Here is a 27332-nt window from a genome sequence, read left to right as displayed (position 1 = left end):
CCCTGGTGCTCAGCACGGAGAAAATGTTGGCTTCATCAATAGGTGGACGAATGAATGAAGAGGCGGGGGAGGCTGCACAGCCCAGAGCTGAGGCAGGGCCCACTCCAGGCGGGGAGGAGGGAGCTCCGGGGGCCAGGTGAGGGCTGGGGGCGGCTCCCGGCACAGCTCCCCTAGGAGTCGTCATTCTGTATGTTCTCTCTGCTAAGTGAGCAGACGTGGGGAAGCTGAGGGGCTGCAGCCCCAGAGCCAACCCCAGCCCTGGAGGACCTGGAGCTGTGGGGAAGGCAAGCCAGGGGGGACACCAGGGAGGGCTAATGGGCCAGGCTCAGACCCTTCCATCCCACACCTCACAGGCAGCCAGCCCAGCCTACACCTGCTTCCACCTCCCTGGCTCAGAGGACCCAGGTCTCCTGGTGCTGGAGCAGAAGAGGAGTGGGGCTGGGGGCTAGAGCCTCCTCCTGCCCCAGGCCTCCCCCGGCTACTCCATAGAACCCCAGAGACCCCGCCTCTTCTTCAACAGCCCCCAGGTTGACTAAGAGCGTCAGTGTGGGACCCCCTCAACATGGAGACCTCACACACATGCACACACTGGGGCGAGCCCAGCATTCTTGGGGGCCCAACAGCTGTGCCTGCTGATGAATGACACTTGTAGGGTCACCTCACATCCAGCCTCACCCCTCCTAAAGAAGTGGAGGCGTTCACCTCAGTTCTTCCCCAGAGTCCTTGGCGAGAGCCGGGGTCAGGTCCTCCTTCCCACCTCCCACCCTCCCCCCACCTCCCCGTCACAGCTCAAAGCCCACTGGGTGGGATTCCTGCCTCAGGGACCTCGCCCTTGTCAACCCTGCACGCTTCGGGCCTGCCGTCAGCTAGAGCCAGGCTACTTCTTCCGTGTGCTCAGCCTGGTTACCAGGCTACCTGGCCCGGTCCTGGTGTGCGGGTGGCCATGGGGCACCACGCTGGCCCTGGGCTCCTCGGGCAGGATGCTAGCAGAGGCCGGGGCCACCATATGAACTGGGGCAGGCGGTTTTGCCAGGAGGAAGTTGACAGTTCAACTTCAAACGTGGGTGACGCAGGCCCCCGCTGCCTGCTCCCCCGTCCCACCCCTACCCGCGCCTGCCTGCCCCACCCCCTCCTCCCTGAGAGCGAGACGCAGGGCCGCGGGTGCCGAGCTTGCCAGGCCTAAGGCAGGAGGAGGCCGCGCCCATGGGCTCTCAGCCACCGCCGCTGGCCGCCGTGTCCTTGCTGGGGATGCTGGGTGAGTTCTTGCCCTGGCTTTGCCAGGGCACCCGGGCTCCAGGGTATGTGACCCCGATTCTCCCCACGCCTGACTTTGGGCCCCCTGCATCGTTTATCTGGAGTGCTGTGCAGATTTGGGGGCACCCAGTCTGCTTCCCCAAGCTTGTGTCTCTCTGTGCTGTTGGGAGCTTCCTGGGACCCTTCCAGGCAGCACCTGTGCCAAAACCAGACTCACCCAGCCATCCTCCAGGCTCCCCGCGGCACTGATGCGTGGTTGTCCCCGGGCATAGTGAGCGAGCTCCTCCTGAGGCAGCGCTAATGGTGTCGGGGCAGAGACTGGGTCGCAGCAGGTGGGGAGGCTGCCCCTGAGAACTCAGCTGAGCAGATCCGGGTCCTTGGTCCTCTCCAGAGGGACCCCATCCAGACTGGCCAGGGCGTGCACATCCTGGGTCTGCCCGCACTCTGGGCCCAGAGCCCTGCTGTTGGGGAGCCAGCGACACAAGCTAGTGGGCGGTCCTGGGCACGCTGAGGGGCAGTGGGCACTGTGGACTGGGAGGCCCCCGCACCGGCTTCTCAGCTGGGCCATGTGTGACCTCGGGGAGGCCCCCGAGCCTCTCCAGGCCTCGGCTCCCCAGTTATGAACTGCAGGGCCGGTGGAGTAGCAGGTGTGACCTGGAGATCTGAGTGCTTCCCTGGGATTGGAAAGAGCAGGGGAAGAGGTGCTGGACTCCTGAGTGGGAGCCCGGGAAGAAGCAAGTGGCTTCCCAGTTGGAAGGGAGGAGATCCGGGAGCTTTGCTGGGAGAAGCCGGGGGTCAGGGGTGAGCGCATGTGGGAACGGGGAGTCTGTGTGCACACCTGGGGGAGAACTCCGTGTGTGCTTTTGGGGACATGGCTTGGTCCCCCAGTGTAGGCGTCCCTGCCCTCTGCATGGACAAAGGCACAGTAACACACATGTTTACATGGCCGCTGGCACAGGGAACAGTGAGAACTACCCAGGGCCTCTGTCCTCAGGCCCGAGGACTGGAGATGGGTCCCTGGTAGGCTTCGGCAATCTTGCCTGGGAGTGTCGGCGGCCTCCTGGCCCTGGGGATCCCTGGGGTCAGGCCCTTAAACTGCCTACACACCCCACTGCGAAAGGGAAGCTGGACCCAGCCAAGCTCCCAGCTCAGGATGGGAGTGAGGGTCCTGCTCTGCGGGTCCTCCGTCCTGGATCCCCAGGACTCCACACAAGCCAGAGTCAGGAAGACTGGCAGGCAGGGAGACCATGGGCAGCCCCCGAGCACGTGGGTCCCGGCGTGCATGCCCCGTGAGCTGTGGGCCACGACTTACGACGTGCTTTGGGAGGCATTTTCTTCCGTGAGCTTCACCGCAAGCCCATGAAGTAGGCAGGCGCTGCCCCCGCTGTGCAGTGGGGAGATGGAGGCCAGGGCGGGGCAGCAGAGCTGACCTCTGAGCCCACTCTGCACCCTCAGCTAAGAGCAAAGACCCACCAGTGCCTCTCCCGTGAGTCGGAAAATGGCCACGGGACAGAGCTTCGGCCCGAGCACAGCATGTGGCCACCAAGGGCCGGCAAACAGCACAGGCACCCCTGGAGCCAGTCCACAGAAGATGTGTCCCTGCCAGGGCCCTCCCGGCTGGCACTGAACCTTGGGGACTGATGTTCCCTGAGGTCACAGTGTGCCTGGATTGAGAGCCACAGGCCAGGGCTTCCCACAGCTGCTCCCCTCTCAGTCCCAACCCACCTGAGGCTCGCTCGTGTGCCAGGGTGGGACGTGGAAGGGTCCCTGCCCAGTGCACAGCCCCACCCAGCCCGACCAGGCCCAGCCCCGGGACTCCTGAAGCCAGCCATGGGATGTGGGAGAGTCACGGGTTCTGCAGCTTGAATCCTGCTGCTGGCTGGCTGGGTGACGTTGGACTGGTTCTGTACTGCCTCGGTTTTCTCACCTGTGAACTGGGAATAACTATGATAGCTCGCAGGATCAAACGGATCCATGCGCAGAGGGCTTTAGCGCAAGGCCTGGTGTGTACATTACCGAAACCGCTGCTCTCATTAGGATCACTGCCAGGCTTAGGGCCGCACGGGGGCGTCTCGCTGGACGCTGCCCTCGCTGTAGCTCTCTCTCTGCCATCTCACACAGGCCATTCGTTCATTCACGTACTCATTCACTCCATCTGCAAATATTCGCTGGTGTCCAGCTCTGCACAAAGCACTGTGGGCGCAGTGGCAGCCGAGAGATGAGCCCCTGCCCCCATGGCCCCAGGGCGGCTCCCCAAGGAGACTCCCACCGAGCACGCATAAAAGTGCGCGCCAATATTTAGGAATTGTGGGCCCTGAGCAGTGCGGGGGAGGCAAGGACGCAATGCGGCACCCCGGCTGCATGCTCTTGGGACCACCCTGTGGCTGGGCAGCCAGGGGGCCTCCCAGGAGGTCAGGTCTCATCTGAGACCTGAGACCCAAAGGATGGGAGAGATCAGCCAGGCAGGGCAAAGCAGAGAAGATGGTGGCGGCAGTGGGGGAGGAAGGCCCTGAGAAGGGTAGGGCGTCCATAGCAGAGAGAGCGATGCAGCCCTGGCTGGGAGAAGGCTGTGGCCTCTGTCCCAGGCTGCAGAGCTGAGGCCCTCATGGCTCTGGGTACAAAGGGCCAGGTCCCTAGCAGGTGCAGAGTTCCCCAACCAGACAGAATTGCCTGGACATCTACTACACATTGTGCATGTGTGTGCCTGCGTGCCTTTGAGCCTGTGCGTGCAGCCCTGTGCAGGGGGCTTTGGTGCAATGTAGAGTGGCCACCTGCAAGTGATAAGAACACCTCTCAGAGTCTCTCTCTTCTCTCTAGAAAAACGGGCGCTAATGGCTGCACCCATCTGAAGGGCAATTGCATCAGTTAAGCTGGATTCATTCAGACGGCAAGCGTGGACTGAGCGCCGGCTTTGTGCCCGGCGCTGCTCTCGGCGCTGAGGACGCAGCCCTGAGCAGAGCCGTCTGGATCCCTGCCTGGGTGGGCCCCACACAGCAGTCATGGTGACATGGGGAGACGGTGGGGGGCAAGGCTCGTGAGTGCTGGAGGTCATGCGTGGACGCGGGGGACAGACAAGCAGAGGAAGGCCAGGGGATTGGGAGTGCTGGGGAGGCCACTGTCCTGTGGAGGGCTCAGTGGGTCTCACCGAGAGATCGTGTTCGGGTAAAAACCTGGAGGAGGTGAGTGAGCCCCCCTGGCACACAGGCCGGTGGGAGGGAGCTGGGGGCCAACATCCAGACTTGAGCTCCACCCACCCACCCCTATTTTTAAGATTTATTTATTTAGTTGAGAGGAAGAGTTACAGAGAGAGGGAGAGACAGAGAGGAAGGTTTTCTTTCTTTCTTTCTTTTTTAAAGATTTTATTTATTTATTTATTTGAGAGGTAGAGTTTCGGACAGTGAGAGAGGTCTTCATTCTGTTGGTTCACCCCCTAAATGGCCACAACGGCCGGAGCTGCGTCGATCCGAAGCCAGGAGTCAGGAGCTTCTTCCTGGTCTCCCACTTGAGTGCAGGGGCCCAAGCACCTGGGCCATCTTCCACTGCTTTCCCAGGCCATAGCAGAGACTGGATTGGAAGAGGAGCAGCCGGGACTAGAACCGGCTCCCATATGGGATGGTGGCGCCGCAGGCTGAGGATTAACTTACTGCGCCATGGCGCTGGCCCCAAGAGAAAGGTTTTCTATCAGCTGGTTTGCTCCCCAAATGGCTACAATGACTGGAGCTGGGCCAACCTGAAGCCAGGAGCCAGGAGCTTCTTCCAGGTCTCCCATGCAAGTGCAGGGGCTCACTTAGGCCATCTTCTACCGCTTTCCCAGGCCATAGCAGAAAGCTGGATCGGAAGTGGAGCAGACAGGACTCGAACCCGTGCCCATATGGGATGCTGGCGCTGCAGATGCTACAGCACTGGCTCCACCCCCTGCCCTCTCCCCCTTTTTAAGATTTTTTTTAAAAAGATTCTATTTATTTATTTGAGAGGTAGAGTTACAGACAGTGAGAAGAGAGACAGAGAGAAAGGTCTTCCACCCACTGGGTCACTCCCCAAATGGCCGCAACAGCCAGAGCTGAGCCAATCTAAAGCCAGGAGCCAGGAGCTTCCTCCAGGTCTCCCACGTGGGTGCCGGGGCCCAGCACTTGGACCAACTTCTACTGCTTTCTCAGGCCATAGCAGAAAGCTGGATGGGAAGAGGAGCAGCCGGGACTCAAACCTGCGCCCTTAGGGGATGCCGGTGCCAGAGGCTGGGGCTTTAACCCACTGCACCACAGCGCCAGCCGCTTTGTAAAAATGTTTAATTAATTTCTTTATTTGAAAGGCAGAGTGACAGAGAGAGAGGGAAGGGCAGAGAGAGAGAATCTTTCATCCACTGGTTCACTCCCCATACGGTCACAACAGCCAGGGCTGGGCCAAGCCAGGAGCCAAGAGCTCCTTCCTGTGTTCCCCACGGCCCTGGATTGGAAGAGGAACAGCTGGGACTCTGACCGGCACCCATATGGGATGCTGGCCCGGCAGACCACAGCTTAACCTGCTGTGCTACAGCACCGCACCCTGCTTTCTAAAACAATAGTTTATTTATTTAAAAAGCAGAGGGACAGGGAAGGGCAGAGAGAAGCAGAAGCTCCAGCCCGTGTCCCATGTGATGCTGGATTAGAACAGCAGCTGGGACTCAACCCGTGCCCCCACGCAGGCCGTCAGCAAGGCAAGTGGCGGCTTAATGCCTCTCGGCCACAGCACCCACCCTTGAGCTTCCTTTCCTGGGAGCTGGAAAAGCCGCCGAAGCAGAGGAAAACCCACGCCCTCATCCCTCCGGGTCCTCAGGGCCTGCCTTGCGCTCTGGAGCAGAGGCACGTGGGCATGACGGCTTCAGATTATAGAAGATGATTCTGTGTACCCGCCGTGTGCTCACAGCAACGCAGCTGAGGCCTGGGGCAATGGCCCAAGATGGAACACATGCCCGTTTCTGTGAGTGAGAATTTGGACTGTTAACATTCCAAACAGCCTGCTGCTTTTGGATTTGGAATTGCAATAAGGGAGGATAGCCTGGGTCCCTTCCTCTGGAGCTACCACTGTCACTACTGTCACCTCCTCCTCCTCCTCCACACTTGGAGACTGAAGTCATGGTTCCCACGGGAACCTCAAGTCTCCCCTCTCCCTGGGGGCACAGCTGGGACAAGTGTGGTAGGAACAGCATAGGAAATGGAAGGTGGCCATCGGCAGAGCGGGCCAGAGTCCCATGCACCACCAGAGACCCCCCTCCCCGGTGCCCTCTCTTTGGCCTCAGTTTCCCCCACCAGTGCCATGGGGCAAGAAGGCTGTGGGTGTCTCCGTGGTGGATTCCCACAGGGGACTGTCACGCCATGGAGATGGAGTTTCTATCCTGGTTCTGCCACCTGCTCACTGTGTGGCCTTGGGCAAGTCACTCAACCTCTCTGAGCCTATCTCACCATTGGAGAATGAAGGTGTGCACAGTGTCTGCTTCACAGGGCTGTGAGTGAAAGGTGGAACCCCAGATTTGAATGAGATTCGGGATATGTGAAACTGAGCAAGGGGAGTTCACGTCACCATCACAGTGGAGCCAGGATACAGTGTGGAACCCATGCAGATTGGTGAGGTCACTGGGAAAGGAGAGAAGTAGCAACTGGAAGGCCAAGGCCGAGCGCGGGATCCACCTGCAGGCCAAGGCTGAGCACGGGATCCACCCGCAGGCCAAAGCCAAGCACGGGATCCACCCGCAGGCCAAGGCTGAGCACGGGACCCACCCACAGGCCAAGGCTGAGCACGGGATCCACCCGCAGGTCCCAGCTGAGCGTGGGATCCACCCGAGGCCAAGGCCGAGCACAGGATCCACCCGCAGGCCAAGGCTGAGCGCGGATCCACCCGAGGCCAAGGCCGAGCACAGGATCCACCCGCAGGCCAAGGCTGAGCGCGGGATCCACCCGCAGGTCCCAGCTGAGCATGGGATCCACCCGCAGGCCCCAGCTGAGCGCGGGATCCACCGGAGGCCAAGGCCGAGCACAGGATCCACCCGCAGGCCAAGGCTGAGCGCGGGATCCACCCGCAGGTCCCAGCTGAGCATGGGATCCACCCGCAGGCCCCAGCTGAGCGCGGGATCCACCGGAGGCCAAGGCCGAGCACAGGATCCACCCGCAGGCCAAGGCTGAGCAGGGATCCACCCAAGGCTGAGCACGGGATCCGCCCTTAGGCCCCTCGGGGCGCGAGCCCAGGCAGCGCTCCACGTTTCACAGAGAGCCCGACCTGAGACACAGGATCTCGGCCCTTTGCTTCCTGAAGCCCCAGGGCAGCCTCAAGGCAGACCCCTCCACCAGTGACAGGGTGTTTGGCTCTCCAGGTCAGCAACACGGGGGAGTTCCGGACCCTCCCGCAAAGCAGGGCAGGTGCCATGCTGGCTGCCGATGGCGGCGGCAGTCAGCGAGAAGTTTCTGGCCTGTCGGAGGGCACCGTGCTTTGGGAAGACAGGGCCACGTCTGGCGTCCACCCCACACCTCATCAGCCTGCAGTGGTGCCAGCCCCCTCCCACGAGGCTTCTGGGAGAAACAGGGTCTGCCGTGCAAAACCTTCCCCTGGGCTCTGCACCCGGTGGGAGTACTGCTGCTGTCATGATCACCCACCACGTCCCGGGCCCTCCCTGGGGTCCTGGGTGCTCACTGGCCCCTGAGTCAGCCACCTGCTCATCCCCATCTCCTGCACTGCACAGGGGCTCCAAGTGCCGAGGGAGGGTCCAGGCAGGAGCCCAGCTCTGCCGCCAGCTGGCCTGGGTACATAGGGCTGTGCTCTGTTCTCATCCCCATGTACCGTAGCAGCCTCATCGCCTGTAAGGTGGAGTCAGCCCCGCAGGTCCACGAATGTTCACCTGTGAGTCCCAAGTCCAAAACACACCTGTGCGTTTCCAGATGCTGCACTGGGCACAAATCCTGACCTGAACAAACGGGAGGCTGCTTACAGTACCGGTGGGAACACAGGTTCCATTGCAGACACAGATACGTGTTCAACACCAGGGCTTAAGGTGCGAGTGACAGTGTGGGGCCACCAGGGTACAGCCCATTGCCTGGGGCTCCGAGCGACGCTCCCCGGTGTGGCAGGGCGTCCTATTTTCCTGGACATTAGAATCCATTTGAAAAGTAGAACCACGGTAAGAAGAAACCTCTTTAAACATTGGCTCTAAGAAAATGTAAAACGCAGTACAGAGCAAATAAAACTCATTGGCAGCCGGATACAGCCCTGGGGCTGCCGTGGAGGGAGCCCAAGCCAGGCCCGTCCTAGTGTTGCGGGCCAGGTTGTGGGGAGGGTACCTGTCAGCGGCTGGCAGGAATTCGTCTAATCCTCACTAAGAGCTCCTCAGAGCAGGCAGGGTCAAAATGAGTCCATCTCCGCCAGTGCAGGGACAAGGTACAGGGGGCTTGGGGACAGGGACGAAGCCACCTGATATTGTCCTGCTTTTTGTGCCCTGAGTCTTGCGAGGTCTGGCCCAGTCCAAGCCTCATTTTAGACAGAGGAGGGTGTGGGGGCTCAAAAGGGAGGGAGCCTCCTCTCCTGCCCCAGCTGCCCGGGACTTGGTTTTGGATGGTGGATAATCAGAGGTGGTGGCAGCAGAACCTAGGGCCTCAGGCTACAGGATTCCAGAAAGATCAGGGAGTCCGCCTGCAGCCCCAGAGCAGGCCGAGGGGCCGCAGGGTGTTGGTCCTAGCCCCGTGAGAAGCAGATAAGAATGGAAAGGGGTTGTGGATGACCCAAAGCTGAATGTACGCTTGGACAGGCAGGAAGAAGAAGTACCAGGAGACTCCAAGCCCACGGCAGATCCCCCCACCCACCTCCTCCGTACCCCTAGCCCGTTGGGTCACAGAACCCCAGCGCCGGGGAGGGATCCGGAGTTTCACTTCCCAGAGGGGTGACTTCCCATGGTCCCACAGCTGGCTGGTGGCTATGACTCCCCTCGGCACTGACGCAACAGAATCACGGTGCCTTTGCTTCCAGGGAAATCCATGAGACCCCGGGCAGAGCCTCACCCATTTCCTGCTAATGGTCAGGGCGGCAGCAGGGCAGGGAGAGAGTCCCGGCTCCAGCCCTCACCAGCTGCTTGGGTGAGTGACTGAATCTCTGTTTCCTCATCTACGGCGTGGGGACCAAATACAAACAAACAAGACAGCAGTTCCTTTTCATCTGTGGTTTTGCTTTCCAAGGTTGGCTACCTGAGGTCAACCACCCCAGGTAGTTGAAAGTAGGAGATGGAAAATTCCAGAAGTAAGCAGGTTGTCTGTTTCAAACTGCACGCCCTTCTGAGTAGAGTGATGGTATCTGTGCCATGGTGCTTGGTGAGTCATCTTCTGTCTGGCCAGCACCCACCCAGGCTTGCGCCCTCCCCACCGCGAGTCCCTCAGTAGCCAAGCAGGTCATCAGGTCAGCTACGTTGCAGCTTCGCACAGCTTGTGTCCAAGTCACCCTTATTTTACATTAACGATGGCTCCAGAATGCAAACGAGTGGCGCAGTAGAGACCTCAGGGCATAAAAGCCGGGAGGAAGTTGAACTCCGGCACCGTGTGGCAATGCCGCAGCGTGCGCGGGAAACAGAGTCTGCGTAGGGCCCGGGGCTGTCCACGGCTTCAGGTATCACCAGGGGGGTCTGGGATGGGGGACACTGCTGAACCCACTTCATCGCGTGCTGCCGAGGGCTGACAAAACTCACGTGGGGTGTGGCCTGGGAGAGGGAAAACTTCCAAAGTGCTAGTGGCGCGTTTTCTTCCTGGAAGGTCACTTGGTTCTCCAGCTTGTTCCTGGCTGGGAACGTTCTCCAAGCACAGCAAGGCCGTGCAGTGCTCCATGGGGAGCTTGGTCGCTGCTCTTAGGGCTGTCAAGGTCAGGATTTAGGTTGTGGTCCTCTCTGCATCTCCAAACTTGACCCTCTGAGTGCATCGGGTGGGGGGAGCAGAGGGAATCTAGGTCCGTCCCTTGCCAGCTGGGCCACCTTGGTCGGGTTGCTGGCCGTCTGCCGACACGTGCACCCTGGGCTTGCTGTGGGGGCTGTGGAAGATGAGCAGGGACGTGTGTGAGGGACCACCCGAGCGCGGAGGGGCAGCAGGTGCTCCCCCAGCGCTAGCTGAGGTTCCTGAGGAATGTTGACTCTGCTGGTTAGTTTCCACATCTGGGCCTCTGTGCTTCCCGGACCAGGGAGCCCTCCCACCTGGAAGGCTCCCCAGGGACCTGGAGTCCCGGCCACACTCGCCCCAGCTCTGAGTATTGAGTGTGGGCCAGGAGGGTGCTGGGCTAAGTCCTGTACGCAGATTGCCTCACGTCATCCTCATAACAGCCAGGAAGCTGCTCTTGCACTCATCCCCACGCCGCGAATGAGGAAAACGAGGTTCACAGGGGCTCAGACTTGCTCCCTGGGCCCCACCGGCAGGAAGTGGGAGAGCCGGTGCTCAGACCCAGAGCGGCAGAAAGGTGTCAGCGCCTCCAACCACCTTGTGTCGCACAGCAGCAAAGGGCGGATCGCGGCCCCCAAGCTGCCTCAGCCCTTCCGACTCAGCCAAAGGAGTGAATCTCTAAAGGTGGATTGCCCGGGGCCTGGGGCCAGAAAGAGGTGGGAGTGAGAGGTCAGGGGTGAGAGGTGAACATCTCGTCCACGTTCTCTGGGGCTGCCCCGCCCTCTGCCCTGGGCCAGACGATTGGACGATCCCTCTCTACCGGGCCAGAGCCCCCAGGGCTGACGCTCCCTGTTTGTATCACTTTCCTTTCTTTCTTTTTCTTTTCTTTTCTTTTTTTTTTTTTTTGACAGGCAGAGTGGACAGTGAGAGAGAGAGACAGAGAGAAAGGTCTTCCTTTGCCATTGGTTCACCCTCCAATGGCCACCGCGCACCGCGCTGATCCGATGGCAGGAGCCAGGTGTTTCTCCTGGTCTCCCATGCGGGTGCAGGGCCCAAGCACTTGGGCCATCCTCCACTGCACTCCCGGGCCACAGCAGAGAGCTGGCCTGGAAGAGGGGCAACCAGGACAGAATCCGGCACCCCGACCGGGACTAGAACCCAGTGTGCTGGCGCCGCAAGGCAGAGGATTAGCCTAGTGAGCCACAGCACCGGCCAACTTTCCCTTCCAAGGTCAAAGACTCCCAGGGCAGCCAAGTTGGGATCTCAGGAAGACGGCAGTGCTGGTCACAGGGCCGTGATGACGTCATCACGCTGTCTCCGCTGGCGGGGGCTCACATCAGACCAGCTTGAGAACTCTGTGGCAGGAACGGGCTTTTTAAGACACATCTGCTTTTCTACACGCAGTAACAATTTCCCCAGGCAATTCTCACTGCTTCTGATTTAAGCATTCTCCCTGGCCCAGTGCTGGCCCCAGCCGCCAAACCACGAGTCAGACAGATGGAAATCTAAAAGGCTGCTCTTTAAGTGATAAAGCTCACCCAGCACACACACGGGAGCCCCGAGGCCCCCACACCCCATCCCCACCCAGACAGGGCAGCAGCTGGGAGTCCCGCACCATGGGCCACTCTGGCCCCACTCCATGTCCCAAAGGGCCCACACTGGGCTAAACTGAGTCCCTATGAATCCACAACCACTGGGCCTGAGTCCTTCTGTCGCCTGGAGCTTGGGCCTCCACCTCCAGACCTGTGAGCGGCTAACTGCCTTGGGAATCCTAGAAAGCAGCTGACAAGTCAAAAAGCGATGCCTGTTCTGAGTCTTCCTTCCATTCCATTTCTTAAGAAAAAAAAATGATGGTTGCATTGCTACCAAGGGGTGGCACATGGAACTGTGTGCACTCTGAGGGTGATGCGTTTGCACACATCGTGTATGTGTAACACTCCTAGAATCGTGCCCTGAAGAAAAATCCATTTCACTGCCTGCTCACTTTAAAAGGAAAGTTTTTTTTTAAGATTTTTAATTTATTTTTTTATTTGAGAAGTAGAATTATAGACAGTGAGAGGGAGAGACAGAGAGAAAGGTCTTCCTTCCGTTGGTTCACTCCCCAGATGGCCGCAACGGCTGGAACTGTGCTGATCCGAAGCCAGGAGCCAGGGGCTTCTTCCGAGTCTCCCACGCAGGTGCAGGGGCCCAAGGACTTGGGCCATCTTCTACCACTTTCCCAGGCCACAGCAGAGAGCTGGATTGGAAGAGGGGCAGCTGGGACTCGAGCCGGTGCCCCTACGGGATGCCGGTGCCGCAGGTGGAGGATTAACCTGCCACACCACAGCGCCGGCCCCTAAAATGAAAGTTTTTAAGATGGAGGAAAGCTCAATAGCTGCAGCCACTCATTTAATCCCATGATCACTTAGGGGTGCCAACCTGACCACTAAAAGAAACTCCCTGTCCCTGTGATCTTGGGGTGGGTAGGCAGAAGGGGCCCTCCCTCAAGCTGTGGGTGGGTGTGAGCTGGGCACAGGGCTGAGGGTGGCAGCCTCCACTTCCTGACCCTTGCTCTCTCCTCTCTGCAGTCACTTCCTGCCTCGGATGGTCCAGCTGGGATGAGCCAGGTAAGGAAGAACCTGTGGAGAGAGACCGGGAGCAGGGGACAGTCAGGCCAAAGTTCCATCAGACTGCAAAGCCATCGTCTCCGCCAGGGTGAGCCCCACCCTGCCCAGAGAGGGCGAACCCCACCACTTACACACACACACACGCCCACATTTAAGATGCCCCGGGGAGGGGGCAGGTGGATGCCAGTGACGGCCACGGCGCACCCCACGTGTGCTGGTTGTCATGGTCTTTATGAGCCACTCACCAGGCACAGAAAACGGACTGGCTCCCAGGTGCAGCTTGCAGAGTTGCGCGTCCTCTCAGTCCGGCTCCGCAATCCAGAGTCGAGGCCACTTGCAGCTGAGGCTTGTGCACGGGTACACTTTATTGAGTACCTTGCTTTTGATGCTAGACTGTCCTCCTAGGCCAGCGTTTCCCAAACAGGGTTCCGTGGCACACGTGGGACCCTCACTGGAGATCGACAGTATACACTGGCCTAGCTAAGGCTCTGAGAAGTCCTGCAACAAAGAAATCCATTAAACCTCTTTATTCATTTTTTTAAGGTTTATTTATTTATTTGAAAGAGTTACAGAGAGGCAGAGTCAGAGAGAGAGAGATGTCTTCCATCTGCTGGTTCACTCCCCAGATGGCTGCAATGGCTGGAGCTGGGCCGATCCGAAGCCAGGAGCCAGGGGCTTCTTCCAGGTCTCCCACATGGGTGCAGGGGCCCAAGGACTTGGGCCATCTTCCACTGCTTTCCCAGGCCATAGCAGAGAGCTGGATCGGAAGTAGAGCAGCCGGGACTTGAACCAGTGCCCACATGGGATGCCGGCACTGCAGGCAGCGGTTTTACTCGCTACACCACAGTGCAGGCCCCTGCACCTCTTTAAAAGCAGCAACACCACACACATTATGCCCCAGCCTCTTTCCTGCACGTTAACTGGGATAAGACCACGCTGAATGTGTTTGGGAGAAATGATCATGGCTGGAGGCTTTCATGAAGTCACCATGGGGCCTCAGAGGCACAAGGCAGGGGCCCGGATCCCGCATCCATGTCCTGGTTCTGTGCTGTGACAATGCAGACCCCTCAGAGCCCCAGACTCCCCACCTGAGAAATGGGGACCAAGTCTCCCGGTGAGGAGTCAGTGAGTCTGTTGTGAGTCTGTTCTGGGGGCAGAAAGCCTGCAACAGGTGACCAGCCAGTGACCTTGGCAGATCCTGCCCCACACTCAGGGGCCCAAGTGCCCTCATCTGCATGAGGGAAAAGGCAGCCTGACCCGCAGTTCCCAGCCAGGAGAAACCCACACCTGGAGATCACCAGGAACCACCTGGCTCAGCAGTTTAGAAAGTCTCACTCCCTGTGCCCTAACTGCGCAGCCCCGTGTCCTCCCGACACCACCAGGTAATGGCCATGTTTATTCCTCTCCTGCACATATGCCTAGAAGCTCTGTGCAAATACGCATGCATACACACACACATATATACACACACAGTCGGCCATTCACACCCAGGGAGCCACCATCTGTGGATCAAATGTAGTTAGGGCCTGGGCGTTTAGCCTAGAAGGTACGCTGCTGGTTCATTCACCCACTTTCCATATCAGAATGCCTGGGTTCAAGTCCTGGCTCTGCCTGATTCTAGCTTCCTGCTGGTGCACACCCTGGGAGACACCAGGCGGGCAGTCCTGCCACCCACATGGGAGGCCTGGATTGGGTTTCCAGCTTGCAGCTTTGGCCTGGCCCAGTCTTGGCCATTGCCTGCATCTGGGGAGTGAATCAGTGAATGAATGAATCTCTCTCTGTTGGTCTCTCTGTGTCTATCTCTCTCCCCAGGAAAAAAAAGTTAGACCTATGATGTCCATGTCTGTATTGAACTTTGAACATGTTCAGGTTCTTTTTTTTTAAAGATTTATTTATTTGAATGGCAGTTATAGGATGGGGGTGGGGGAGAGAGAGAACCATCTGCTAACTAACTCCCCAAATGGCCAGGCTGAAACCAAGAGCCAGAACCTCCATCTGGGTCTCCCATGTAGGTGGCACAGGCCCAAGCACTTGGACCATCTTCCTCTGCCTTCCCAGGCACATTATCACGGAGCTGGATCGGAAGAGGAACAGCCAAGACTGATCACATGCACACATATACACTCATACATCGGATGCTGGCACTGCAGGTGGCAGCTTAACCTGCTGTGCCACAATGTCAGCCCCATGAACAGACTTTTTTCTTGAATGCTAAAACAGCTATTTACATACATTTACATTGTGCTAGGTATTACAAGTAATCTGGAGATGGTCTAGTATATGGGAGCATCGTGCGGGTTATGCGCAAATACTGTACTATTTTATGTGAGGAATTGGAGCATCTCTAGATTTTAGAATCTTTGTAGAGGTCCTGGAACCAATCCCCCATGCACAACAAGGGACAATGGCGTATGTGTATGTGTGTGCAAACATATATGTGTGTGCACACATGCATGTATGTGTACACATGCATGTGTCTCTGTGTATGCATGTGTTTATGCGTTGTGTGCATGTTTACATGTGTGAGTGTACGTGTGCACGCATGTGTGTATGTGTACACACGAGCATCTATGTGTATATGCATTCATGCATGTCTATGCATGCACGTGGGCATGTGTTTATGTGTGTGCGTGTGTACATATGTTGCCTATGTGTATGCATGTGTATACATGTATGTCTAATGCATGCATGCACGTGTATACAAGGGAATGCATCTGTATGCATGCACGTGCACATGTGTACATCATGTATTGTGCATGCATGTGTATATGTGTCTATGTGTGTGCATGTATGGTTTATTGTACGTGTGTGTGCATGTGTCTTCTTGTGAGTGTATGTGTGTACACATGTGCACACGTTTATGTGTGTTTTCTCTCCCCTTGTGGAGCTTTACAAAATTCTATGACCCACATTCCTACCTATGACCCAGCAATTTCACTCTTAGTTTATTCCCAAGAAAGCAGGAAATATGTTCACACAAAGACCCGTACGAAGGGACTTCAATGAGTTCATAGAAAATGCATGTTGTCTTTTATTCAATTTTTTCATTATCTTTAAAGAAATTTACTTACTTATTTGAAAGTCAGAGTGACAGAGAGAGCAGGAGAGACAGAGAGCTTCCATCCTCTGGTTCACGCCTCAGATGGCAGCAACGGCTGGGGCTGGGCCAGGCTGAAACCAGGAGACAAGAGCTTCATCCGGGTCACTCATGTGGATGGCAGTGGCCCAAGCACTTGGGTCATCTTCCACCACTTTCCCAGAAGAATTATCCGGGAGTTGTATTCTAAATGGAGCAGCTCGATCTCCAATTGGTGCCCCCACCCCCCGTAGTGCTGCGGCTTAACCCTCTCCGCCACAACACTGTCCCCTAAACGTTGTGTGTGTGTTTTTTTAAATAATAGGCCTCAGCCCACCCCCCACCCCCCCCCCCCAGACCTCTGATATATCCAGGAATGGAGATTCTGATGGTGGTGTGACATGAGCACATCTTGTCCCCTGCTCAAAATGCCCTCCCTTGTGACTCTGAACTCAAGGCCCTATTCAGGTCGCCTGGGTCGGGCGGCCAAGCCTGCAGGGCCCCAGGAAGTTCAAGGCTCACAGAGAGCCCAGGAAAGCATCTGGGGGGGGGGGCAGGGATGGGATCTTCCCAGTCTGACTGCCCCCACCTCTTTGACCCCTAGGTTTCCTGGCCAATCTCACCAACTCCCACTCACCGTGCCAGGGCCAGCTGGAGGTCTACACCACGGGCTCATGGCACACCGTGTGCAGCCGCAGCTGGGGCATGAACTCAGAGGGCTGGAAGGACCCCTGGAAGGCCTCAAAGCTCTGTCAGCAGCTGCACTGTGGGGAGGCCCTGGCGGTCGGCCCCTTCCCTCACTTCAACAAACCCCGCAACCAGCTGTTCTGCATGGGACTCCCAGGGTCCTTTGCCAACTGCAGCAGGATCAGCCAGTGCCACTCGCTGGGCCTGGTCTGCTTAGGTGGGTAAGCCGCCAGCCCCACGGGCACCCTTGGCTCGGGCATTGGCCCAGAGGAGGCCACCCAGGGCTTGGGATCTGGGGCCTGAGCAGCAGGTGGAGGGGGGAGGCACTCCTAATTTATGATCACCCCTCCCGACCAGGTACACACACTGGTGGGAGAGCAGGAGGGGGAGGTCACAGGGGAACTGACACCTGTCTAGCAAGGTGAAAAAGCAGGACCTGATTCTGTCGACTGCTAACGTGAAAGTCTCCTCCAAGCCTCTATTTTCCCATCTGTAAAGTGGGGTAGTGCTACCCGCCTCACAGGAGGATGAGAAACAGCATGCGAGTCAAGTGGGCTTACCTAGCTGGCAGCATCCACGCCACGAGCTCCTAGTTGTTCTCGACACTCCAGGCTGCCCCCAGCCCTCTCCCCCCACCCCAAATCCTTCCCTTCTCCTCCTCATTCCCCACTGCACTCTCACTGCAGAGCCCAGGAAAACAACACCTCCGCCCACAAGTCCCCCGCCGGAAACCACTCCGCAGCCCACGGGTAAGAGTGTGCTGAGACCCTGGGGGCTCCCCAGGTTGGGGGGAGCAGACCCAGATGTCCAGGGGGCTCTGAGCTCAGATAAACATGCGCATTTCAGTAGAAGCTTGCCTGGTACCAGTAGAAGCAGCCGTACCAGGGACTGCGCCCCTTCCCAGAGCCGACTGTCGGTCAGCTTTTGCCCACCTGTTGGGGCCCAATAGCTCTCTCCTCTTCCAGCTCCCCCCAGGCTGCAGCTGGTGCCAGGGCCCCGGGGCCTGCACTGCGCCGGCGTGGTGGAATTCTACAGGGGCAGCCTGGGGGGCACCATCTGCGCTGAGGCTCAGGACAAGAACGAGGACTTGGGGAAGTTCGTCTGTGCCACCCTCCAGTGCGGTTCCTTGAAGGAAGTGACAGCGGTCGAGGCTGCGGGGGAGCTGGGAGGACGCAGGCCTCTGCCAATCCGATGGGGCATCCAGAACGCGAGCTGCACCTCCCTGGAGCAGTGCTTCAGGAGAATCCGACCTCAGGACGGCCGCCGGGCTCTGGCCCTCGTCTGCTCGGGTAAGTGGGTGCGGGTTCGAGGAGGGGAGACCCTGGGCTGACGGAACCGCTGGCTCAGTGGTGGCTGCCTGGGGAAGTGGAAGCAGCAGACTCCTGGAGGGTTTGGTGGCACAAGGAGGGAAGAGGGTTTTATAGATGGCTGGGTGGGGCGGGGCTTGCAGGAGGGGTGTTTGTAAATCCAGGGGGAGGGGTGGCCAGAGCGCAGAAGGCAAAGAGGGAAATGGGGTGGGGGGTGGAGCAGAGGGGTCCTGAGCCACAGAGCCAGGAGGTGATGTGGTTGAGGGGAGGCGACAGAGGGATGAAACTGCAGGACAGGCCCCCAGGTGCAAAAGAGGAAGGTAAACAGCAGTAGGCCCCGCCGGGTGAGAAGTGGGGCGGGGGTCTCCATCCCTAGATGAGAGCCTCAGAGAGCTTACATGTCCTGCCCAGGCTCACAGAGCACGGCTTGAGGATTGCCACTCTGGTATCTGAGCCTTGGCTGCTTAACGTGCTGCCCCACCCTGCAGGTTCAGCACCGCCTGGGAGCTGGTGACGAACACAGGCTCTGGCCCCCACCCCCACCCCAGACCCACACAATCAGAATCAGGAGTCCTGTGAGGGCCCAGGGCGCCCTCTGCACAGCCTAGAAACCACGACTCCCAGTCCCCTGGCTTCTTACAAGCAGGGCCACCCCCACCCAAGCTGCTGGGCAGTAAAACACAGCATCCCCCCACCCCCACCCCAGACAGAAGCAGCCCCCCAGGCCCTTGGCCCCACTTGCCTGGCAGGTGACTTGCAAAACCATGCCCAGGGGTCTTGCCTCTGAAGTTTCTTCTAAAGAAGATTTACTAAGGCTTTGAAGGTCGACGTTGCTATGGAAACCAGCCAAAGCTCGTGAGATCACAGCTCAATGGGCACTGAGCCGAGCGGGCCTCAGCCGGGGACTCCCGGGCCCCACCCTGACAAGTACAAGTGAACCTGAGTCTCTGCTGGACCAGGCTCCAGCAGCTGAAAGCGTGGCCCTCGGGGCCCAGGGCCCGGGCAGCAGGATTCCTGGGTTCTGTTCCACCTGTGAGTTCTCCAGGACTTGGAACAAGTCTTCCCCCACCCTAGGCCTCAGTTTCCCCCTTTCCAAGCAGCAGCAAGAGAAGGAGAGGGCATTTCTACCAGGCCGGGTTGGTTTCCCATGCTCTTCTCTTCCCACCACCTGGCATAAGAGCCAGCTCTGTGCTGGCGGCTGCCCATGGGCACTGCCACCTCGCCAACTTCTCTACAGGAAGTGCAACTCAGAATAGCTGCTGGCAGGTGCCCAGAGGCACAGGGACAGAGTTTGGTCAGGAGAAGTGAGAGAGAGGATGCGCAGGAGGCAGGAAGGCAGCCTGCCTGGCTCCTGCTCACTGCCAGCCCCGGCTTTGCCAGTGGCATGGGCACCGGGGGTCAGCCTGCGGGCTGGGACCCAGGCTTCACCTCCTCTCCCATTGTGTCTTCCTCAGATTTCCAGCCCAAGGTGCAGAGCCGCCTTGTGGGGGGCAGCAGCATATGCGAGGGCACCGCGGAGGTGCGCCAGGGCCCGCGGTGGGCAGCTCTGTGCCACAACTCTTCAGCCAAGGGCACGGCGCGGTGGGAGGAGCTGTGCCAGGAACAGCAATGCGGCATCGTCAACTCCTACTACGTGCTGGATACTGGCAAGAAGGCTGCCTGGGGGTTCTCATGTCCCCAGGAGAAGCTGTCCCAGTGCCACGAGCTTCGGGAGAAAAAAGCCAACTGCAAGAGGGTGTTTGTCACATGTAAGTTGGTCACAGCGAGGGAGGGTGGAGCTGTTTGACTCTCCTTCTGGGACCTGGTCAGTGAGCAAGTCTCTGCAGGACAGGCCCTAGGAGCCAGACAGAGCCCCAGCGCCCACAGAAGCATGGAGAGAGGGCGCTGGGGCACGGGGAGCAACCATGCTTAGCCAGGTGTGTGACGGATACAGAGGAGCCAGCAAGGCACTGTTAGGCAGCTGGTGAATGGTAGCACCCTTCATTCTGTCCTCCACTTTCCCAGGCTGGGAGCTAGGAGGTCAAGGGGTAGAGGGTACATATTTGTTACATGATTGGCAGATAAAGGGAGGGGGGAGTGGCTGGCTGGATGGCTACTGATAGACAATCACACCAGAGTCCTTCAAAAAGTTTGTGGACACTGGAATTAAGAGAAGAAATCTATGCACATTTCCATGAATTCCCTTATTTGAGAGACATAGAGAGGCACACAGAGGCACACAGAGAGGAGTCGGGGGAGAGCGAGAACGCTCCCATCTGCTGGTTTCCTCCCCAGATGCCTGCAGCGGCCGTGGCTGGGCCGGAGCTGGGGATTGAACACTCAATCCAGATCTTCCACGGCGGGGGTGGGGGTGGGGGTGGCGCTGTGTGGCAGGGACCCAGCTACGAGCGCCGTCATGGCCACCCCCCAGGGTCTGCACTAGCAGGAAGCTGAAGTCAGGAGCCAGAGCTGGGAATTGAACTCAGTGACTCTGATATGGGATACGGGCGTCTTAACCAGCATCCTATCTGGGCGGCTGAGCCCCCGCCCACCCTGGGAACTTCCTGGAGGCTCCAGGGATACTGGTCTAAGATGGGAAGGTGAGCAGTTGAAACTAGGCAATGGAAGAAAGCTAAATGGTGGATAAGGTAGTGGCCAGTGGCAGCTGGGGGATGGACTATGGACTGGGTGGGGGCGAGGACAAGTGGCAGAGCCTTCCAGAGATGGATGTGGGTGGGGCCAGCCTTCCAAACAAGCTGGTGATTTGTGGAAGGAGCAGAAGTGACCTCGGGGAAGCTGGGGCGGCAGCAGCAAGCAGCACTTACCCCCCAGGGCTGTGACTGACCTAAGCCCTACCCCTTCTCCAGGCCAGGACCCAAACCCTGCAGGCCCAGCCGCAGGCACCGTGGCGAGCATCATCCTGGCCCTGGTGCTCCTGGCAGTGCTGCTGGTGGTGTGCGGCCCTCTCGCCTACAGGAAGCTGGTGAAGAAATGTAGGTGCCGGTGCCTGGGGCCCCCTCCCCACCACCCCCCAACCCGCACCCTCAGCACTAGCCTTCTCCTGCCCCGAGTAACAGAAACAGAAAGCAGGAAAACCATCGCCTCCGATTGGCCCCCATCAGCCAGAGAGAGGCTGTGGCCATTCTTTCAGGTTGTGGCGGGCTCGCAGGGTCATTAGCAGGGATTATATGACACAGACACACAACGCAGGCCTGGCTCCACCGCTCACCTGCTGCCAGCCACGCCAACAGAGCCGCTTCCTGTCTCTGAGCCTCAGTTTCCTTCTTGGCCACATGGGCACTCTGAGCCCTTGTGAACACAGAGGGTCAGTGTCCTTGCCTTAGGGAACTCCTGGGAGGCCAGAAGTGACACTCAGGAGGCTGGAAGCCGAGAGTCCAGAGCGGGGACAGTGTTGGGTCCCTAGTGCCTGCCCGGTTCGAAATGCCTGTGGTGCTTCCTCTGGGAAGCCGGGCAGCCTGGCACACTCCTTTGGCACTAGATGGCTCTGGTTTCCCTGGAGGCCCGGAGAGACTTCAGGGAGCCAGACCCTAGCTGTCCGTCCTGCCTTCAGCGACACCTGCCAGCTCTCCCTCCTAACCCCTCCCCGCGTTGCTCTCCCCTGCCCGGCCCCCACCCTGACGTGCTTTCCTACTTGTCGCCCAGTCCGACAGAAGAAGCAGCGCCAGTGGATCGGCCCCACGGAAATGAGCCAGAACAGTAAGTGTCCCGGAGGTGGGCCGCAGAGGTAGGGCAAGGTTCTGCCCCATCACAGAGCCAGCGGCTGCCTCTGGTCCCCGCCAGGCTCCTGTAGGGGCTGACTGTCGCCAGCGGATGTCTCCGCACCGGCAGGGCCATGGCTTCTTGTCGGGACAGAGGGCTGAGTGGGTTTTACCTTGAAGCCTCAGCAACCGTGGCCTCCCCTCTGTCATGAGGTCCCAGTGGCAGCCACCTCCTTGGGCAGCATCCCCAACACAGTGGCCAATGGTTGCTCCCAAAAGGGGACCCTGCGATCGAGTCTGGAGAACCATGAATTGAGCAAAGCTAAACATGGTTCTGTATTTCAGGCCTTACTGGACCCTTCGTGGGCATCTCTGAAGCACCAAGCTGCTTCTATCACCAGCTAGCCCATCCCCCACCCCGTCTCCATCCCCTCTCTTCCAGCCGGGACTAGGGACTAGCGTCAGCCCAGCAGATGGAAGCAAAAACGCCCCCTGCACTCTTCTTCCCAAGTCCAGGGCCAAAGCGTTCAGGAAGTCCTTTAGACAATCCAAAGGCCTTCAGCTCCTGGAGGGCGGGGTGTCTATCTGTCCGATCAGTGTAGGCAAATGTGTGACTGACTGACTGACTGCAGGCCCCCAACCCCCCAATCAGATTGCTGGCCGAGCCCAACCTGCTCTTAAAGTCTGCCTCTGACCTTGGTAGCATGACTTCTCCAGGAAGAGAGGAAAGTGGGGGTGCACGGAAGAGACTGTGGGTGGCTGGCCTTTTCCCTATGACATCCTCAACAGCGCATTAGGGCCCCAGGGGACCCCTGGGAAGGCGTGGGAGGACAGAGCACCCCGACTAACACCGTCTCCCACACCTGCTCAGTGTCCTTCCACCGCAACCACACGGCCACCACCGTGCGCTCCCAGGCGGGGAACCCCACAGCCTCCTCCCACGTGGATAACGAGTACAGCCAGCCTCCCAGGAACTCCCGCCTGTCCGCTTATCCGGGTAAGTAGCAGGGGTGCTCCCAGGCGGGCAGGGCCCAGCCTGGTCACGTGATGTCCTTGAAGCTCACATGACTGCCCAAAGAGAGCAGGGAGGCTCCAGGGGACCAGGGCTCAAGCTGTGTACTTGACAGCAGGCAGAGGCCGAGCGTGGAAGGGGTGGAGCCCTCCCAGGCCTCAGCGGGCCCTGTGGGGCTGTGAGCCACTCATCTACAGAGCAGAATGCACTTATTCGGGCAGGTGGGCGCTGTTAACCCCGGCCTCGCTGTGACCTAATGCGCCTGTTTCCTGCAGGGCCTTTAAGGGGTCGATGGTAAATGAGGCCCCTTGGATTCCTGGGAGGCCAAAGACAGCCATTAAGTGGCCTGCAGGAGCCCTGTGCCCCCTTGCTAGTGTGAACAAGCATGCCCCAGGGGCCCGGAGTTCAGCATCATTAGTGAGCACTTGGCTGATCTGATCAAAACAGACACAGGGGCTGTCATCAGCTCAGAAAGTCCCTGTGATCTCTCCGCCCATGTGGGCAGCAGCCCTTGGCTCTGAGGTAGCCCCTGAGCCCTCTGCAAATGACCTCCTTTCTTTCCCCAGCCCTGGAAGGGGCCCTGCATCGCTCCTCCACGCAGCCCGACAATTCCTCCGACAGCGACTACGACCTGCACGCAGCGCAGAGGCTGTGAAAGGTGCATGTGACCCCGGCCAGAGGCCCAGCACCCCAGTGTCCCCACAGCCCTAGGGACCAGCGCCAGCCACCCTACTCCTCTCCTCGTCCCCTCCTGCCCGCACCTGAGTGCCTGGGTTCTTGCAAAGGCAAACAGCAAGTGCCAGCAATGTAGGTGTTGGCGCTGACTCGAAGCAGAGGAATCCTCCACCTGAGCCCACCTGGAAGCCCTCCCACAAGGCCCTGGGGCACCAGCAGCGGGACAAGCAGCTGTGCCGTCGGAGCCCAGGGCTGGGCCTGTCCCGCACCTCCCCAAGTCACCTGCGGGGACTGGGGTTTCCCCCTCCAACAGGTTTCCGTCTCACCCCACAGAACTGGCAACCCAGAGCTGGACTCATCTGTCCGGAGAAAGCACGCAACCTCTTTTCCCTAGTTCAGCAACAGCGGATTTCTACCCCAGCCAGAGCTGGACAGAGACCAGGGTGCCTTCGCACACATCCTGCTACCCACAGGGGCAGGCCAGCTCTTACCTTCCCCGCCCAGACAGACCCTGACCCAGGCGAGGACCATCACAGTGGCAGGCCCAGCCCCTCCAGGTGTGGCGCCTCTCAGTAGAGACTTGGGGGTGTCCAGAAGCTGGCCCCCTTTCCTAACAGGGGCAGAATTGGCCTTTCTCCTTGGACCGTGACCCCGGTGAGGAATGACAAGGAAGCTCAGAGCTGTTGGGGGTGATTCCCTGGTGTATGGTTGGTGTGTTCTTTGTAAACCATGCTTCTCCTACTACCCAAGGACGGGAGTGCTCGAGCCTCTTCTAAGGATACCTGCAAGGAGGGAAACTGTAGCCGTCACACTCAGAGGGCTGCACACCTGAACACAGACAGCTGCACCTGCCCACAAGGGAGGCAGTGGGTACCTGGGCTCAAACAGCCACCTGACCCAACGCCTCATCCCAATGCAGTATACCCTCAGGGGCCACTGGCAGGCAAGGGCACAGGTGCTACCCCAGGGCCTGGCAGGGGGCACACCTGGTAAATCCATCCCAAGCCAATCAGTTAACTTTCTAACTGGAGAGTCAGAGAATGGGGCTGGTATGCGCCTTGGGTTGGAATAATTCCTTTAACCAGTCTGCACACTAAGATCCCAGCCACACAGGCAGTCCTGCGATGCCAATGTCCTCAACTGCAGGCGAGGAGTGGGAACCTAACTCGGAACCTGGGATCTAATGAAGGGAGAGGCTGTGCCCGGATCCCCAAGCCCTCGGGCATCAGGAGGCTCTGTCAGGTGATGAAGTAGCACGATGGATAGCACGTTTTGGGTTTGGGGGTCTTTCTCCACTCGATTTGGCTTTCTAGCTACTGGGAGCACTGATATCAACAGTCAGAGCCAGTCACAGAGTCGTGGGTGGGGAGCGGTGCTAGCACGCCAGGAGTCTGGTCAGCACCCTGGACCCCAGCCAACAGCCTCCCATCAGGCCTCCCTCTGAGCCCAGGGGGCCAGGCCTGGGTCATACACTTGCCCCAGACATGCTGGATATCCATCCTTAGGGTCACCCATTTACCTGCCCATACCTGGGGTGGGGGTAGGTGAGAGGCTACTCTTAGAGGAAGTGAGACCCCAAACATTTCCTATATAGGTCTTTCTTGATAAAGGCTCTTTGATGTATTTGACCACCATATGGTGACCTCAAAGCAACTATGGTCTATTTAAAAAAAAAAAAAAAAAAAAACCACCCCACCAAAACCCAATTTAGTAGAGGAGAAAAATGTCTTTAGAAGACTGTTTTTCGGGCTGTGGTAGGCTTGGGTGATATACTCCAAAGGCATCGGTCTGGTCATGCAGCTGAATGGGAACCATTTGAGTCTTCAAGTCTTTGACAAGTTCCGGCCTTGGCTGGACTGAGCCTGAGGGCCATCAGGTAGGCAGTGACCCACACAGCCAGTCTTCCGCAGCTGCTGGACCCCCTGCTGTGTGACCTGGGCAACCTCAGAGTCCCCATTGCTGCTTCACAGCCACCTACTACAGAACAGGGGCTGCTCCTCCCACTCACCTGTGTTCCCAGCACCCCAAGCCTCTCCCCTACATGTTACCTGGATGGCCTGTGGAAGGCTTTGGGCATGCAACCCGATTCTAGCACATTCTCTTTATCTCTAGGAAACTGAGGATCCCAAGGGAAGCTCCCCTAGACTGGAGAGCCGTTAAGTTTAAAGTTGAGGTGTGGTTTGAGTGTTGTAACACTCCCAAGCCGATGCTTGGGACACCTGCATCCCAGATCAGGGTGCCAGTTTGAGTCCTGGCTACGCCGCCACCTCCGTCCTGCTCCCTAACATGCCTGGGAAGCAGCAGGTGGCAGCTCAAGCTTGAGTTCCTGTCACCCACGTGTCACCCAGAGTCCTGGGCTCCTGGCTGCAGCCAGGCTGTGGTGGTCATTTGGGGAGTAAACCAGAGGATGGACGTGCTCTCTCTCTACCTTTCAAGTAAATAAATACTTTTTTTAAAGTTATTATGCATCCGGGGATGTGGGAGTATGGAATGAACTAACATTCCATACTGTACATACATTTGGCCTTGCCCCAGGCAGCAGTGCCAGGTCTGCCCTGAGCCTGGAACCTAGTAGAGGCTCTAAACTGGACAAGGAGGGCCCGTCCCAAGTAGCAGGCTCTGCAGGAAGGGGTCCGCCATGGCCTGGCCAAGTGTACCCAGTGATTTCATAGGAGGCAGGCCTGGGGAGCACCCGTGCCCCAGTGGGGCTGCCACCCTCACGTGACCAGCCAGCACCGCTCATGACATCATCCTGTCCTGGGAAGCCTGTCCCTCCACTGTCGCTCCCCCTCTTCGTGGAGGAACGACACAGGACCCTGCACTGTTCTTTTGTCTGCTCGGCCCTCCCCGGGTTTGCTGCTGGTTCTTCCCGGGTTGGCTACCGACCCTTCCACCTCCGTGGAAGGGCGGTTCCCCCTGCCACTTTCCCCACTTCCGCGGGGGAGCGGCACACCGCCGGCCGGCTCTCTCGGGGGCTGCTCAGATGTTATTCGGATGTTCCCGGTGCATGTTGTCTCTCTCCTCCTTTATAGTCCTCTTCCACCAATCCCAACTCTGCTACCCACACGCCGAGTATGCTGCTCTCCTCCAATCAGGAGCAGGTCCTGCTGTTTATTGGTTGAACTGGAGGCAGCTGTGTAGAAGCTGTTTCCTCCTCTCCCAGCGCCATATTGTGGGAGAGCAGATGCATAGAATAAGTCTTAATTCCAGTAACAGTCTAGTCTGAGTTGCTCCCCAGACTCCACCTCCTGCTGCCACTCGGAACAACCTGTGGCAAGAGATTTCACTGTGCTCCCGGAGACACCTGAAGCTTCTTCCTACAAAGCCAAGAGAGCAAGGCAAGGCCAGGGTTTGGTCAGGGGCGGAGGGCAGTAGATGCTGGAGCCCTGTGACCCAGCTGGGTCCTGGGGACAGCGTTCTGGTGCCAGACTGGCCTCCTGCCTGCAGGAGATCTGGTCCCGCCTCCACCCCACCCCACCCCACCCCCCAGGCTGTGCCACCTGGTCTCTGAGCCGGCCACCCTGTGTCTTCTCCCCATTTGAAATTGGGGCCCAAAGGGCAACTGAGAGGACACAAGGAGATGACGCACATGACATGGAGGCACGGCCCGGCGTGTTGATCTGGCAATTCTCCACGTCTCTGAGCAGTCTGCAGGGAAGCAACAGTAGGGCTGACTTGCCAGACCAGGAGAAACCAGGTCTTGCCATCCCTGGAAGCTGCCGGTACTGCTGAAAGCAGAGGACGGCCGCCCAGGCCGCCTGACAACCGGTGCAGCAGCAGAGCTCCGGGACGCTGGACGGGGGCAGGCTGCTGGCTGCACAGCCTGTTCGGCTGCCCCTGCCCCTCTGAACACTCCCCGCAGTCCCGCTCAGAAGCTGGGTAGGTCAGGGAACACACTGGCAGGCCGCATTCTGGCCAGCTCAGCAGGTGCCAGGAAAAAAAAAAAAAAAAAAAAAAGGGCATTCCTGGCACAGCTGAGGCTTGGGTGCCACCTAGTGGGATCCTGAGGCCTCGCAGGCCACAACTCTCCAAGGCAAAAAGGCAGACTCTGAGCAGAAAAAGGCTGAGAAGCAAAATCAAAGTGCAAGAGAGGAAAGGAAACTGCTAGAAGGGCCAGGCCCTGCACCCCAGAGGAAACCAAGGC

The 27332-nt window shown here is 58.7% G+C and overlaps 1 protein-coding gene and 1 long non-coding RNA gene across 2 annotated transcripts; one reads left to right on the top strand and one right to left on the bottom strand.

The window, feature by feature from the left end:
- The first annotated feature begins 1163 nt into the window (after nt 1–1163).
- On the top strand, nt 1164–23913 carry CD5 (CD5 molecule). Its single transcript, NM_001082177.1, is given in 10 exon segments — nt 1164–1255; nt 12695–12733; nt 16414–16713; nt 17183–17245; nt 17462–17785; nt 19258–19551; nt 20650–20775; nt 21446–21499; nt 22373–22498; nt 23080–23913. Coding segments are annotated over 10 exon segments (1467 nt in total). The 5' UTR covers nt 1164–1203; the 3' UTR covers nt 23169–23913.
- Nucleotides 12125–17561, bottom strand: LOC127487479 (uncharacterized). Its single transcript, XR_016216692.1, has 5 exons — nt 17429–17561; nt 15805–15904; nt 12979–13231; nt 12673–12745; nt 12125–12363 (listed from the first exon to the last, which is right to left on the bottom strand). It is a non-coding gene; the product is annotated as an uncharacterized LOC127487479 (long non-coding RNA).
- Nucleotides 23914–27332: the final 3419 nt, after the last annotated feature.

This window comes from Oryctolagus cuniculus, chromosome 1 (assembly GCF_051225735.1).
Source record: "Oryctolagus cuniculus isolate XC-2025 breed Fujian yellow rabbit chromosome 1, ASM5122573v1, whole genome shotgun sequence".
Lineage (NCBI taxonomy): Eukaryota > Metazoa > Chordata > Mammalia > Lagomorpha > Leporidae > Oryctolagus > Oryctolagus cuniculus.
This window is presented reverse-complemented; position numbering and strand designations above follow the sequence as displayed.